General features: G+C 41.5%; 2 protein-coding genes across 2 annotated transcripts in view; one reads left to right on the forward strand and one right to left on the reverse strand.

The window, feature by feature from the left end:
• Positions 1 to 894, forward strand: part of usp42 (ubiquitin specific peptidase 42) — a 94,286-nt gene extending 93,392 nt beyond the window's left edge. Inside the window, exon 23 of the transcript XR_011596805.1 lies at positions 58 to 894. The gene's annotated coding sequence lies outside the window, so the exon portion shown is untranslated. The remainder of the gene's footprint in view (positions 1 to 57) is intronic.
• A 601-nt stretch (positions 895 to 1,495) lies between these two features.
• cyth3a (cytohesin 3a) overlaps positions 1,496 to 12,929 on the reverse strand; it is a 41,095-nt gene continuing 29,661 nt past the window's right edge. The window contains exons 8-11 of the mRNA XM_070900782.1: positions 12,100 to 12,176; positions 5,056 to 5,127; positions 3,637 to 3,791; positions 1,496 to 2,362 (exon numbers count right to left, since the gene is read on the reverse strand). Coding sequence (XP_070756883.1) covers positions 2,290 to 2,362; positions 3,637 to 3,791; positions 5,056 to 5,127; positions 12,100 to 12,176 — 377 coding nt within the window. The 3' untranslated portion in view covers positions 1,496 to 2,289. The remainder of the gene's footprint in view (positions 2,363 to 3,636; positions 3,792 to 5,055; positions 5,128 to 12,099; positions 12,177 to 12,929) is intronic.

The raw sequence follows: 12,929 nt of genomic DNA on the forward strand, positions 1-12,929 counted from the left end.
ACTTTGATTTCAGTTTTTAGAACAAGGATAGCACTAAATTTGCTGATTATTTCTTAGGAACAGCAAAATCTTTCCCTGACGTGTACTTCGACTAGCAACCATTTCAGTGGATTGGTGGACTGAAAACTTTAAAAGTAAGCTTTATTTGCTGTCACTCACAGGTAGATGACTCGGCTTTCTGTGAAGGGCACTAACACTTCATTTTATACTGCAAGATATTGCATTGGCATTTACTCTGCACCTTTGAGAGGGATGGGGTTCGAAGCATACGTATCATGATATATAATCTTGTATGGCCAGAGTGAAGTAGAATAATTTTCACTTTGATTCTTTCAATTATAAAACACACAGTCTACTTAACTTCAAACAGTATGCTGGCCTGGCCCATGATTCCCACATTCTGTGATAGAATTTTAAAAAATCAGTGTAAAAGTGCTGTGACTATTATAGACACTTGCAGCACTCTTTACCAACAACCACCAAACGCTATTTGCATTTCATTTCATAGCCCATATAATACAGGTTACAAAAGAAAAAAACGTGGCTAATGGGTGATCCTTCTTTCATCTCCAGTTTCTCCATTCTATAGATATTACTATGGTCATTGTCGTGATTCTTGATTCCACTGGCAAAAGTTCCCTGTGCATCAGTAGAATAATATTGGGTTTCTAAGTCAAGTACTTTGTTTAAAGGTTGCTGTTTCTATGACTCATTAGTCCTCACTGGATTTCTAAAGGGTGCGTTGCTTGTATGTTGTATGTGAAACTCCCTATCTGAGAAATATCATGACTGTCATACAGTCTCATGCAATTAAAGGCTGAGCGCAACTGGCTCTTGTGTATTTTAAAGATGGTGTGCTGTACTTTATAAATGGTGCCTAATATCTTCTGTATGTTAAGTGTAAATAAATGTAGTTAGTTGCATTTACTGTCATCTGATAGTGTGTAGTGGAAATCCTCCTACATGCAGTTGCATAACTTGGGCTCATTTATCTCTGCAAGGGCAGAAAGTAACAGTGTAGTCTGCTTATGAAAACTGGTTGGTCAAATTAAAACATGGATTTCAAGAACCTGAAGCATAACTCCTTCAATGAAGACGAGCTTTGTGTTCACCTCCTCCCATTAAATAATTATAAAACTATATGCTGAAGTGACTGCAGCCAGTACCCCAACATATTTAGTCATGGTCTCATCATTGTCACATTTCTGGTTTGTTCTAAATTGTCCTTGGCTTTACACAACTTGAATTTATATAGTGCCTTTAACCAAGTAAAACATCCTAAGCTGCTTCACACGAGAGTTATCAAATTTGAGTGGCCGAAAAGCTAGGTTTAAGGAGCGTTTTAAGAGAATTCCAGAGCTTAGAGCCTTAGCAGCACAATTAAAATCAGGGATGAGTAAGGGGCCAGAAATCCTAGAGGGTTTTAGGGCTGGCAGGAGGAAAAGAGAGAGAGAGAGAACACGTTTTTCCAATTGTAATAGGTTTTATTTCTGCAGGCCATTGACAATAGTCTTAACATGTATTGTAATATTTTAGTATCAACAAAACAATGGAATCTGTACAATATTTACACATAACTTAAGGTTTAGATTTTTTAAACAATTACAATACAAACATTTTGCAATTGCACTATGAAAATAAATATCAATTACCATGTTATAGTGCAGATTATATATTAAATTATGATCGTTCTTGGTAAGAACAGCCAGCACTTAGTTCCACTTCCCACTTATGCCAAAAACAGCACTACTCCATGGTTCTCTGGTTGTAACATGATTAATGCTCTGCTTTTTTTAATATTGTTTTACTCATTCTAGCAATATTTATAAAGTATTTACAGCTGTTTATAATACATCAGTCATAGCCCTGGCCTTTCAAATTAATACTTGATTACAGGTATTTTAATAGATAAACACAAATGGTGATAGAAACAATGTTTTTCTGGTAGATGCAGCTCATTTGTTTTTGCAAAACAGTCACTCAATCTCAGGCCAGCTGAGTTAAGAGGTGCTACGTCATATTTACCCCTAGATAGAAACTAGTTTCTGTGCAAAAATGTTTACAAAATAGCAACAGAATTTTGTACAGCTGCATATTGCTTCCATCGAAGGTTTTGTCTTAAAATACTTTAAAATCAAGGCTTCTGTAAAACTAGGCAGAGGAATGCCCCAAAAAACAGGACCTGGATTATGTAGCTTCCTTCATTTAAAAAAAAAATCTTTCAAAGACTGGTATATGTTTCAGCGCTGTAGAGCGATTGGGAGCCAGAATGTCTACTTCCTTGCAAGGTTACTTTTTATTGGCAATTCTCCTTTTTCGGGTAGCCAGCATGTCATAGAATGGGTCCTTGCTGATGCTGGCTCTGTAAGATAAAAATGTTGGTCCATTCAGGTTAAACAAGTTCTAAAACTGAACAATCAGTGCAGAGGGACAACAGACCCCTCGGTCCTTTTAACCACTGTACTTAAATTTTGCTTTGGCCTAAACATTGCTGGTTTGCTTGGTGAGAGCATTAAAGTACATTGAAAAGAGTGCTAGCACCATACCAAAATGTTTACACACATAGGGGTAGGGGCAATTTACTCTCTACAGTAAGTTAGCTTTTGCAGTGGGCATAATCTTACATTTCCTAGTCAGGACTTTTGTTTAAAAGTTACATAGAAATACTTCCACAAAATTCCTTGCAGTTGGCACTGCCACCAACTACATGAATCCACTCAATGTTGAGTGATACTGAAAAAACACCAAAGGGGAGAGGAAACAATGAGCCTCTTCCTGTGGACGCATCACCCTCTAAGGACAGGAGCAATCATAGTAAGTTTTCCTTTTATATCTCTCTTGTATAAGCGTGCACACTTCCAACAGCCGTTTGCAGCATAGGCCAGTCAAGCTATTGTGCTTGCTCTTTGCTAGAGTCAAAAGTCATCTCTCTTTCCTGCACTTTGCCCACAATCCTGTACCCTTCCTGTGCTTCAATTATTTATCAACTTTTAATGTAAAAGATGCAATGGTCTCAACCACCCCCTGCTCCAATAACCCTTTCCTATATAAAGATATTTCTTCAAACTGTTGCAATCTCATCCTGGAGGAAATAGTCTTTCCCTATTCACTCTGAACCCTTCATAATTTAAAAAATCTTTAAGCAGCCTTTGCTCCAGTAGAAATAGTTCTAATATCTCAAGACTCTCCTTATGCCTTTAAGTTTGATTCCTGGTCAATCTACACTATGCTCATGTCAAGTGCAAAAAAACACACAGCACACTACATGGTGTTTTTTTAAAGCAGGTGGAGGAATAAGACTGGTGCTGGCAATTAGTGCTCGGTTGAGGTATCATGAAGTACTGGTTTCTATGGCAGCTCTGCCCATGCCCAGCAGTGAAATACCCACAAAGTGGATGTCCTTGCAAGTGGAGTAGCCAAATTTGAATGCAGTCCTTTCAGCCCACTGCCTCTGCCAGCTCCTTCCTCATTGCTCTGTTCACGTGTATATACAAGTCTAATGTGACCCAGTACTAAGTGTGTTGACATTTCCTTGACTGCCAAGTGTCACTTGAACTTTTGTTCTGGAGTGTTCCTTGTCCACACCTGATTTTTAAAAATTAGTTTAAAAGATCACACCCAAACCTATTTACGTACTTGATCGATTTTATCCACTCATCTTTTTCTTCTGGTGTGGGTGCGGATATTCTGTAAACCACATGATTGCCTTCAACTACCCGACCATCCGCTTCGGTCTTGCAGGCTTTGATTACTTGACCTTTGTGGCTGGGATTGAAAAGCTCAAAGCAATTCTGAGGAATGAAAATAAAATCTGATTAAACAGCAAATAAATAGTTGTCAATAAATCACCATGGCAGTACCTTGTGCCTTGCAGCCCAAGAGGGCACATCAAATTATCTTCATCCTTTGTGCCCAAAAGGAAGATCACTTGAGAATCAACAAGACAAACTCAAGAATAAACTATCCAGTCTTGAGACTTGATTTTCAAGAAATAGTCTGCAACTAAGCCTGACCAAAACCCAAATGTACAGGAAATAAATTAACCTAGAACAGAGATGGGAATTTTAAAGCAATTACATAAAGTTAAATGAGCTTTTCATGTTGCAGGTGTATATTACCAAGTCTTTGGGGATAACAAATCTCTGATCGGTGGAAGGTGAACGACCAAAGCACAGCAGAACCCGAGGATAAAATCTGTCCATTTAAATGTCCCAAACCATTGGGGGAGCTTCAGCCAGTGAGCAGTACAGGCCAGCGTCTGCTTGGCTTTGGTACCTGGTTTGTGCCAAGTTATCTGATCTCAGTCAGGGTGCCACAATTAGCCTTAGTGCCCATATGCTAGGGAGGCAAAACTCTCAGCCCAGATTTCAATGCCTCCTGCTGGAAAATGTACATCTGCTCAATTGTGTAATGACGATCGATCAGTGTCGAGGCCCAAACATTAAGGATGGCCCATGGAACTCATGCGATATGGGTCAATACATTCCAGAGAAAAAAGGTAGAGAAGTGGTAGATGAGAGGGGAGGGAGAAACTAAGACTTCCCCCTCCCTCCCTCCCTCTTGTTGAGCAACAGTTCCATGAATGCTCATAGCCTTTTGATACCTTGCCTAGGTATCATTCTTCATTAGTTAACCTAGATAGCAAGTGTCAACGAGGGGCACGGGATTCTTGCATTTGCACTTTCCTTCAATTAAGTTCCCCTCTTATTTACCCATTAGTAATTGCACCACTTTTAAAAACTGGCACAATGGCAAGCAGAGGCTCATTGAGTAAACCATGATCTTCTGCTCTGGTCACAGCAATGGATTAAAGCATTAATTCACTGCCTACGCAGGAGCCCTACAATTGTACTCTCAAGATCAGGGCTTGGGATAACTATTCTCGGGGATTTAAGCAGATTAAAATCCATTCATATCTCTGATAAAGTAAATAATACATGTTCAAACATTCTTAAAAATGGCAGTGTTTATTGTATTGGTGGTTTTACACATCTTTGATTCACTGATAGTCGAGTGTGATGTACCATCTATCATGAAGTGGAGAGAATTACTCACAGGTTTTCTTGGATCTTCAACTTCCCGGATGCTGAGATTCTCTAAAGGAATTATTCCTCGAGGTTCCTTGTCCTATGATAAAAATGATTATTTTAAGGACTTGAAGTGCATCAGCAGCAGTTTGGCTTCCACTACATTTACTCAGCCTGGGAAATAAATTACATCTGCATGTCCTAGTACAATTATCCTCTACTTCACCCAAGAACTTATTGATTATATGAGGAGAGACTGGATCGACTGGGCTTGTATTCACTGGAGTTCAGAAAGATGAGAGGGAATCTCATAGAAACATATATAATTCTGACGGGACTGGACAGGTTAAGTGCAGGAAGAATGTTCCCGATGTTGGGGAAGTCCAGAACCAGGGGTCACAGTCCAAGGATAAGGGGTAAGCCATTTAGGACCGAGATGAGGAGAAACTTCTTCACTCGAGTTGTTAACCTGTGGAATTCCCTGCCGCAGAGAGTTGTTGATGCCAGTTCGTTAGATATATTCAAGCGGAAGTTAGATATGGCCCTTATGGCTAAAGGGATCAGGGGGTATGGAGCGAAAGCAGGAAAGGGGTACTGAGGTGATGATCAGCCGTGATCTTATTGAGTGGTGGTGCAGGCTCGAAGGGCCTACTCCACCTATTTTCTATGTAACTACTAGTGCATGTGTAGAAGTAACATATTTAGCCAAAAGTAGGCAGATGGGTGGGAAAGCAAGACACTGGGTAAAAATCCAGATAACAATGAAGGAAAACTATTTGAAAAATGCAGCTGACGATGCATTCTCTGCAAATGGGGCAGTGACTATCTGATAATCCTTCAGTCTGAATGTCACTGCAAGTTTGAGTAATAACATATAGCTTATTACGGGGCAGCAAATCAGTATGTTGATGAAAAAGGAAGAAAATAGAATACAAGAGTAAACTAGCAAGAAATATGAAAACGGATAAGAACTTCTACATGTATAAAAAGGAAGAGTAACAAAAGTAAGCATTGGTCCCTTCGAAGCTGAGACAACAGCATTTATATAGTACATTAATGTACCAAGGTGCTTCACAGGACCATTAAAAGACAAAAAAAATTCACACCGAGCCAGAGAGAAATTAAGGCAGATGACCAAAAGCTTGGTTTTGAGGAGGAAAGAGGGGTAAAGAAGTTTGGGAGGGAATTCCAGAGTTTAGGACCTAGGCAACAGAAGGCACGGCCAACAATGGGTTGAGCAATTATAATCAGGATGCTCAAGAGGGCAGAATTGGAGGAGCACAGATATCTCGTTTGGGGGGGGGGAAAGAGAATGGGGAGTGGGAGGGGGGAGGCCATGGAGGGATTTGAAAACAAGGATGCGAATTTTGAAATCTAGGCGTTGCTTAACCGGGAGCCAATGTAGGTCAGCGAGCACAGGGGTGATGGGTGAACTTGGTGCAAGTTATGACATAGGCAGCCAAGTTTTGGATAACCTCAAGGTTTACATGGGGTACAACATGGGAGGCCAGCCAACTCAAAGTAAACAGGCATGGATGAGAGTTTCAGCAGCGGATGAGCTGAGGTAAGGACGGAGGTGGAAATAGTCGGTCTTAGTTATGCCACGGATGTGTGATTAGATATGACACCAAGATTGCGAAGTGTGGTTCAGCCTCAGACAGATGTTAGGGAGAGGGATGGAGTCGCTGGCTAGGGAACGGAGTTTGTGGCGGGGACAGGTGAAATTATAATGTGGAATAAGGAAATGGCAGAGACTTTAAATATTTTGCATCTGTCTTCAGTAGAAAACACACAGCATACTAAAAATAGTGGGGAACCAGGCGGCTGGCTAATAAGAGTGGAATTTAAAGTAATTCATATCAGTAGAGAAAAAGTACTTGAGAAACTAATGGGGCCAAAAGCCAACAAATCCCCTGGACCAGATGGCCTACAACCTGGGGTTCTAAGAGGTGGCTGCAGAGATCGATGCATTGGTTGTGAACTTCCAAAATTCCAGAATGGTTCCAATGGATTGGAAGATAGAAAATGTAACCCCACTATTGAAGAAAGGATGGAGAGAGAAAATGGGGAACTACAGGCAAGTAAGCCTGACATCGGTCTTCAGAAAAATGCTAGAATCTATTATCAAGGAAGTGGTAACAGAGTACTTAGAAAATCATAAAATAGTTCGGTAGAGTCAACATGGTTTTATGAAAGGTAAATTACATTCAACAATTTTAATTTGTTTTTTTTTAAAGGATGTAGCTAGCAGGGTAGATAAAGGGGAACCAGTGGATGTAGTATATTTGGATTTCCAAAAGGCCACATAAAACGTTGCTACGCAAGATAAGGACTCGGGTTTGGGGTAATTATCATAGGCAGTCCCTCGAAATCGAGGAAGACTTGCTGCCACTCAAAGCGAGTTCTCAGGTGGCTGTACAGTCCAATGCGGGAATTAAGTCTCTAACGGGAGGGACAGACAGTGGTTGAAGGAAAGGGTGGGTGGCCTATTTTCCTTCCGCTGTCTGTGCTTAGTTTCTGCATGCTCTCAGCAACAAGACTCGAGGCGCTCAGCGTCCTCCCAGATGCTCTTCCTCCACTTTGGACGGTCTTGGGCCAGACATTCCCAGGTGCCGGTGGGGATGTTGCACTTTATATCAAGGCGGCTTTGAGGGTGTCCTTGAAATGTTTCCTCTGCCTACCTGGGGCTCGCTTGCCGTGTAGGAGGAGTTCAGAGTAGAGCACTTGCTTAGGGAGTCACGTGTCGGGCATGGGACCCAATATTTCAGCATGGATAGAGGATTGGTTAACGGACAGAAAACAGAGTAGGGATAAATGGGTCATTTATGGGCAGACTGTAGGTGGGGTGCCAGAAGGTTGTGCTGGGCCTCAGCTATTTACAATTTATATCAATAATTTAGATGAAGGGACCGAGTGCAATGTATCCAGGTTTGCTGACAGTACAAAGCTAGGTGGGAAAGTAAGCTGTGAGGACACAAAGAGATATAGACAGATTATGAATGGGCAATAAGGTGGAAGATAATGTCAGGAAATGTGATGTTATTCCATTTGGTAATGGGAATAGAAAAACAATATTTTTTTTAAATGATGACAAACTATTAAATGTTGATGTTCAGAGAGATTTAGGTGTCCTCACACAGGAAACACAAAGTTAACATGTAGGTACAGCAAGCAATTAAGGCGGCAAATGGCATGTTGGTCTTTATTGCAAGGGGGTTGGAGTACAAGAGTGAGGAAGTCTTACTACAATTGTACAGGGCTTTAGTGAGACCACACCTGGAGTACTGCGCACAGTTTTGGTCTCCTTTTGAGGAAGGATAAATTTGTCTTAGAGGTGGTGCAACAAAAGTTCACTTAATTGATCCCTGGGATGAGGAGAGATTGAGTAGATTGGGCCTATACTCTAGTTCAGAAGAATGAGAGGTGATCTCATTGAAACATACAAGATTATGCTGATAGGGAAGTAGAATGGGGACAGAAGCAAAAGATAGAAAGAAGAATAGTAAAAGTGGAGGGCAGAGAAACCCAAGGCAAAAAGCAAAAAGAGCCACATCGCAGCAAAATTCTAAAAGGTCAAAGTGTGTTAAAAAGACAAGCCTGAAGGCTCTGTGCCTCAATGCGAGGAGTATTCGGAATAAGGTGGACGAATTAACTGCACAGGCAGCAATTAACGAATGATATAATTGGCATCACGGAGACATGGCTCCAGGGTGACCAAGGCTGGGAACTCAACATCCAGGGGTATTCAACATTCAGGATGGATAGACAGAAAGGAAAAGGAGGTGGGGTAGCATTGCTGGTTAAAGAGGAAATTAATGCAATAGTAAGGAAGGACATTAGCTTGGATGATATGAAATCTGTATGGGTGGAGCTGCGGAATACCAAAGGGCAGAAAACGCTAATGGGAGTTGTGTACAGACCACCAAACAGTAGTAGTGAGGTTGGGGACAGCATCAAACAAGAAATTAGGGATGCGTGCAATAAAGGTACAGCAGTTATCATGGGCGACTTTAATCTACAATTAGATTGGGATAACCAAACTGATAGCAATACAGTGGAGGAGGATTTCCTGGAGTGTATTAGGGATGGTTTTCTGGACGAAATATCGAGGAACCAACTAGAGGGCTGGCCATCCTAGACTGGATGATGTGTAATGAGAAAGGACAAATTTGCAATCTTGTGAGAGGTCCCTTGGGGAAGAATGACCATAATATGGTAGAATTCTTTATTAAGATGGAGAGTGACACAGTTAATTCAGAGACTAGGGTCCTGAACTTAAGGAAAGATAACTTCGATGGTATGAGACGTGAATTGGCTAGAATAGACTGGCAAATGATACTTAAAGGGTTGACGGTGGATAGGCAACAGCAAACATTTATAGATCACATGGATGAACTTCAACAGTTGTACATCCCTGGAGTAAAAATAAAACGGAGAAGGTGGCTCAACCGTGGCTAACAAGGGAAATTAAGGATAATGTTAGATCCAAGGAAGAGGCATATAAATTGGCCAGAAAAAGCCGCAAACCTGAGGACTGGGAGAAATTTAGAATTCAGCAGAGGAGGACTAAGGGTTTAATTAGGAGGGGGAAATAGAATATGAGAGGAAGCTTGCTGAAAACATAAAAACTGACTGCAAAAGCTTCTATAGATATGTGAAGAGAAAAAGATTAGTGAAGACAAATGTAGGTCCCTTGCAGTCAGAATCAGGTGAATTTATAATGGGGAACAAAGAAACAGCAGACCAGTTGAGCAAATACTTTTGTTCTGTCTTCACGAAGGAAGACACAAATAACCTTCCGGAAATACTAGGGGACCGAGGGTCTAGTGAGAAGGAGGAACTGAGGGAAATCCGTATTGTCTGGAAATTGTGTTGGGGAAATTGATGGGATTGAAGGCCGATAAATTCCCTGGGCCTGATAGTCTGCATCCCAAAGTAATTGAAGTGTCCCAAGAAATATTGGATGCATTGGAGGTCATTTTCCAACAGTCTATCGACTCTGGATCAGTTCCTATGGACTGGAGGGTAGCTAATGTAACACCACTTTTTAAAAAAGGAGAGAGAACGGGTAATTATAGACTGGTTAAGCCTGACATCAGTAGTGGGGAAAATGCTGGAATCAATTATTAAAGATGAAATAGCAGCGCATTTGGAAAACAGTGACAGGAGCGGTCCAAGTCAGCATGGATTTATGAAAGGGAAATCCTGCTTGACAAATCTTCTGGAATTTTTTGAGGATGTAACTAGTAGAGTGGACAAGGGAGAACCAGTGGATGTGTATTTGGACTTTCAAAAGGCTTTTGACAAGGTCCCACACACGAGGTTGGTGTGCAAAATTAAAGCACATTGTATTGGGGGTAATGTACTGACGTGGATAGAGAACTGGTTGGCAGACAGGAAGCAGAGAGTCGGGATAAATGGGTCCTTTTCAGAATGGCAGGGAGTGACGAGTGGTGTGCTGCAGGGCTCAGTGCTGGGACCCCAGCTATTTACAATATACATCAGTGATTTAGATGAAGGAATTGAGTGTAATATCTCCAAGTTTGCAGATGACACTAAGCTGGGTGGTGGTGTGAGCTGTGAGGAGGATGCTAAGAGGCTGCAGGGTGACTTGGACAGGTTAGGTGAGTGGGCAAATGCAGTATAATGTGGATAAATGTGAGGTTATCCATTTTGGTGGCAAAAGCACGAAGGCAGAATGTTATCTGAATGGCGGCAGATTAGGAAAAGGGGAGGTGCAACAAGACTTGGGTGTCATGGTACATCAGTCATTGAAAGTTAGCATGCAGGTACAGCAGGCGGCAAATGGTATGTTGGCCTTCATAGCTAGGGGATTTGTGTATAGGAGCAGGGAGGTCTTACTGCAGTTTGTTCAGTTTTGGTCTCCTAATCTGAGGAAGGACATTCTTGCTATTGAGGGAGTGCAGCGAAGGTTCACCAGACTGATTCCCGGGATAGCAGGACTGACATATGAGGAGAGACTGGGCCTGTAATCACTGGAGTTTAGAAGGATGAGAGGGGATCTCATAGAAACATATAAAATTCTGACAGGACTGGACAGGTTAGATGCAGGAAGAATGTGTCATGTATTCAATCAGCATTGTAACCCATGTATAATCTGACCTAAGTTGTACACTGAGAACAATGACCACTAGGTGGGAGACACTCCTAATCTGGACCTTCAGGTATAAAAGGGGAAGCTCCACCCACCTTCATCACTTGAGTGCTAAGGAATAAAGGACAGGTCACAGACTGACCTCTCAAGCATGGGCCTCGTGTGCATTTATACTGTGTAGTAAGGACATATCAGAATGTTTCTGATGTTGGGGAAGTCCAGAACCAGGGGACACAGTCTAAGGATAAGGGGTAAGCCATTTAGGACTGAGATGAGGAGAAACTAATTCACTCAGAGTTGTTAACCTGTGGAATTCACTACCAGAGAGAGTTGTTGATGTCAGTTTGTTGGATGTATTCAAGAGGGAGTTAGATATGGCCCTTACAGCCTAAAGGGATCAAGGGGTATGGAGAGAAAGCAGGAAAGGGGTACCGAGGTGAATGATCAGCCATGATCTTATTGAATGGTGGTGCAGGCTCGAAGGGCCGAATGGCCTACTCCTGCACCTATTTTCTATGAGAAGTTGTTTTCCCTGGCTGGAGAGTATAGAACTAAGGGACATAGTCTCAGGATAAGGGGTCAGCCATTTAAGACTGAGATGAGGAGGAATTTCTTCACTCAGGGTTGTGAACCTTTGGAATTCATTACCCCAAAGGGCTGTGGAAGCGGAATATATTCAAGGCTGAGATAGATAGGTTTTTGGACTCGAGGGATAGGGCAGGAAAGTGACCTTACTGAATGACGGAGCAGGATTGAAGGGCCGCATGGCCTACTACTTGTGTATTATACATTGTATTGGTGCAAGTCTGTATCACCAATGTCCTGCACTCATTAAATATTTATCAGCCTTTGAAGATTGAATTAATGCGAAGAAAATGGTTTGTTCATGGTTGAAAGACAATATTTAAAATTAGTGTTTCACAAGCTCAGACAGCAGAATCTAAATTAGCAACTTACTGTTGTGTATTCAAAGTAGTATAGGCAATTATCTGTGAGAATGAACCATCGCCGTTTCCATGTTTTTACTCTTCCTCCTAAAGTAGACAAGTTTCGAAAACAGAAAAAAAAAGTTTTAAAAGTATCTTGGCTTCAAAATTTGCCTGTCCTTTTAACTATTTTATTTAATTTTTTTTTAAAAGGATGACTAACATAATACACCCAACACTTGTTTCCTATCATACGATGACATTTAATTATTAAACAAGTCGAAGTACTTTTGCTATAAATTTCCTTCTGTTTAAGTCCACAAGTGATCCTCTGTGGCATTGTGCATTTTTATATCTCTTCTCACACAAAACACAGACAGGAAGGGGCCACATTTCCCCAGAAGAAAGCTGGATTTCTTTCTCATGCTGCACTTTCAGTGCTGTAAAGAATGGTTAGAACAGCTGAAACTAATTCAGTCTCCAAGGTGTTTTGGTGCATCCAACTAAAGATCGTCACTCAATCCTGTTAAAGGTCCCTTTCTGTGCACCAGCAGAGGGAGGGAAAAAGCTATCTTTGTATTTTGTATCTGATTTCCTTTACCAACATCTGTAGGCATTTTGTGAGGAGGCCAACTGTTGTTCTGATCTCAATCTGGGTGTGTTAAACAAAAACAAAGTCACTGAGCTGCAGCACAGAAACATGCTGCCACATAATCCAGCACATGTGTACCATCCAGCAGTCAGTGGTTAGCAATCGAGACTCACAACATGCCTTGCATTTCTACCCTTCTGGATTCTTCGCCCAGCGACAGAAGACATTTGTAACTCCGATCTGTGTCCCAGCAGAGCTCGGGATCAACC

This window comes from Pristiophorus japonicus, chromosome 15, assembly GCF_044704955.1.
Source record: "Pristiophorus japonicus isolate sPriJap1 chromosome 15, sPriJap1.hap1, whole genome shotgun sequence".
Lineage (NCBI taxonomy): Eukaryota > Metazoa > Chordata > Chondrichthyes > Pristiophoridae > Pristiophorus > Pristiophorus japonicus.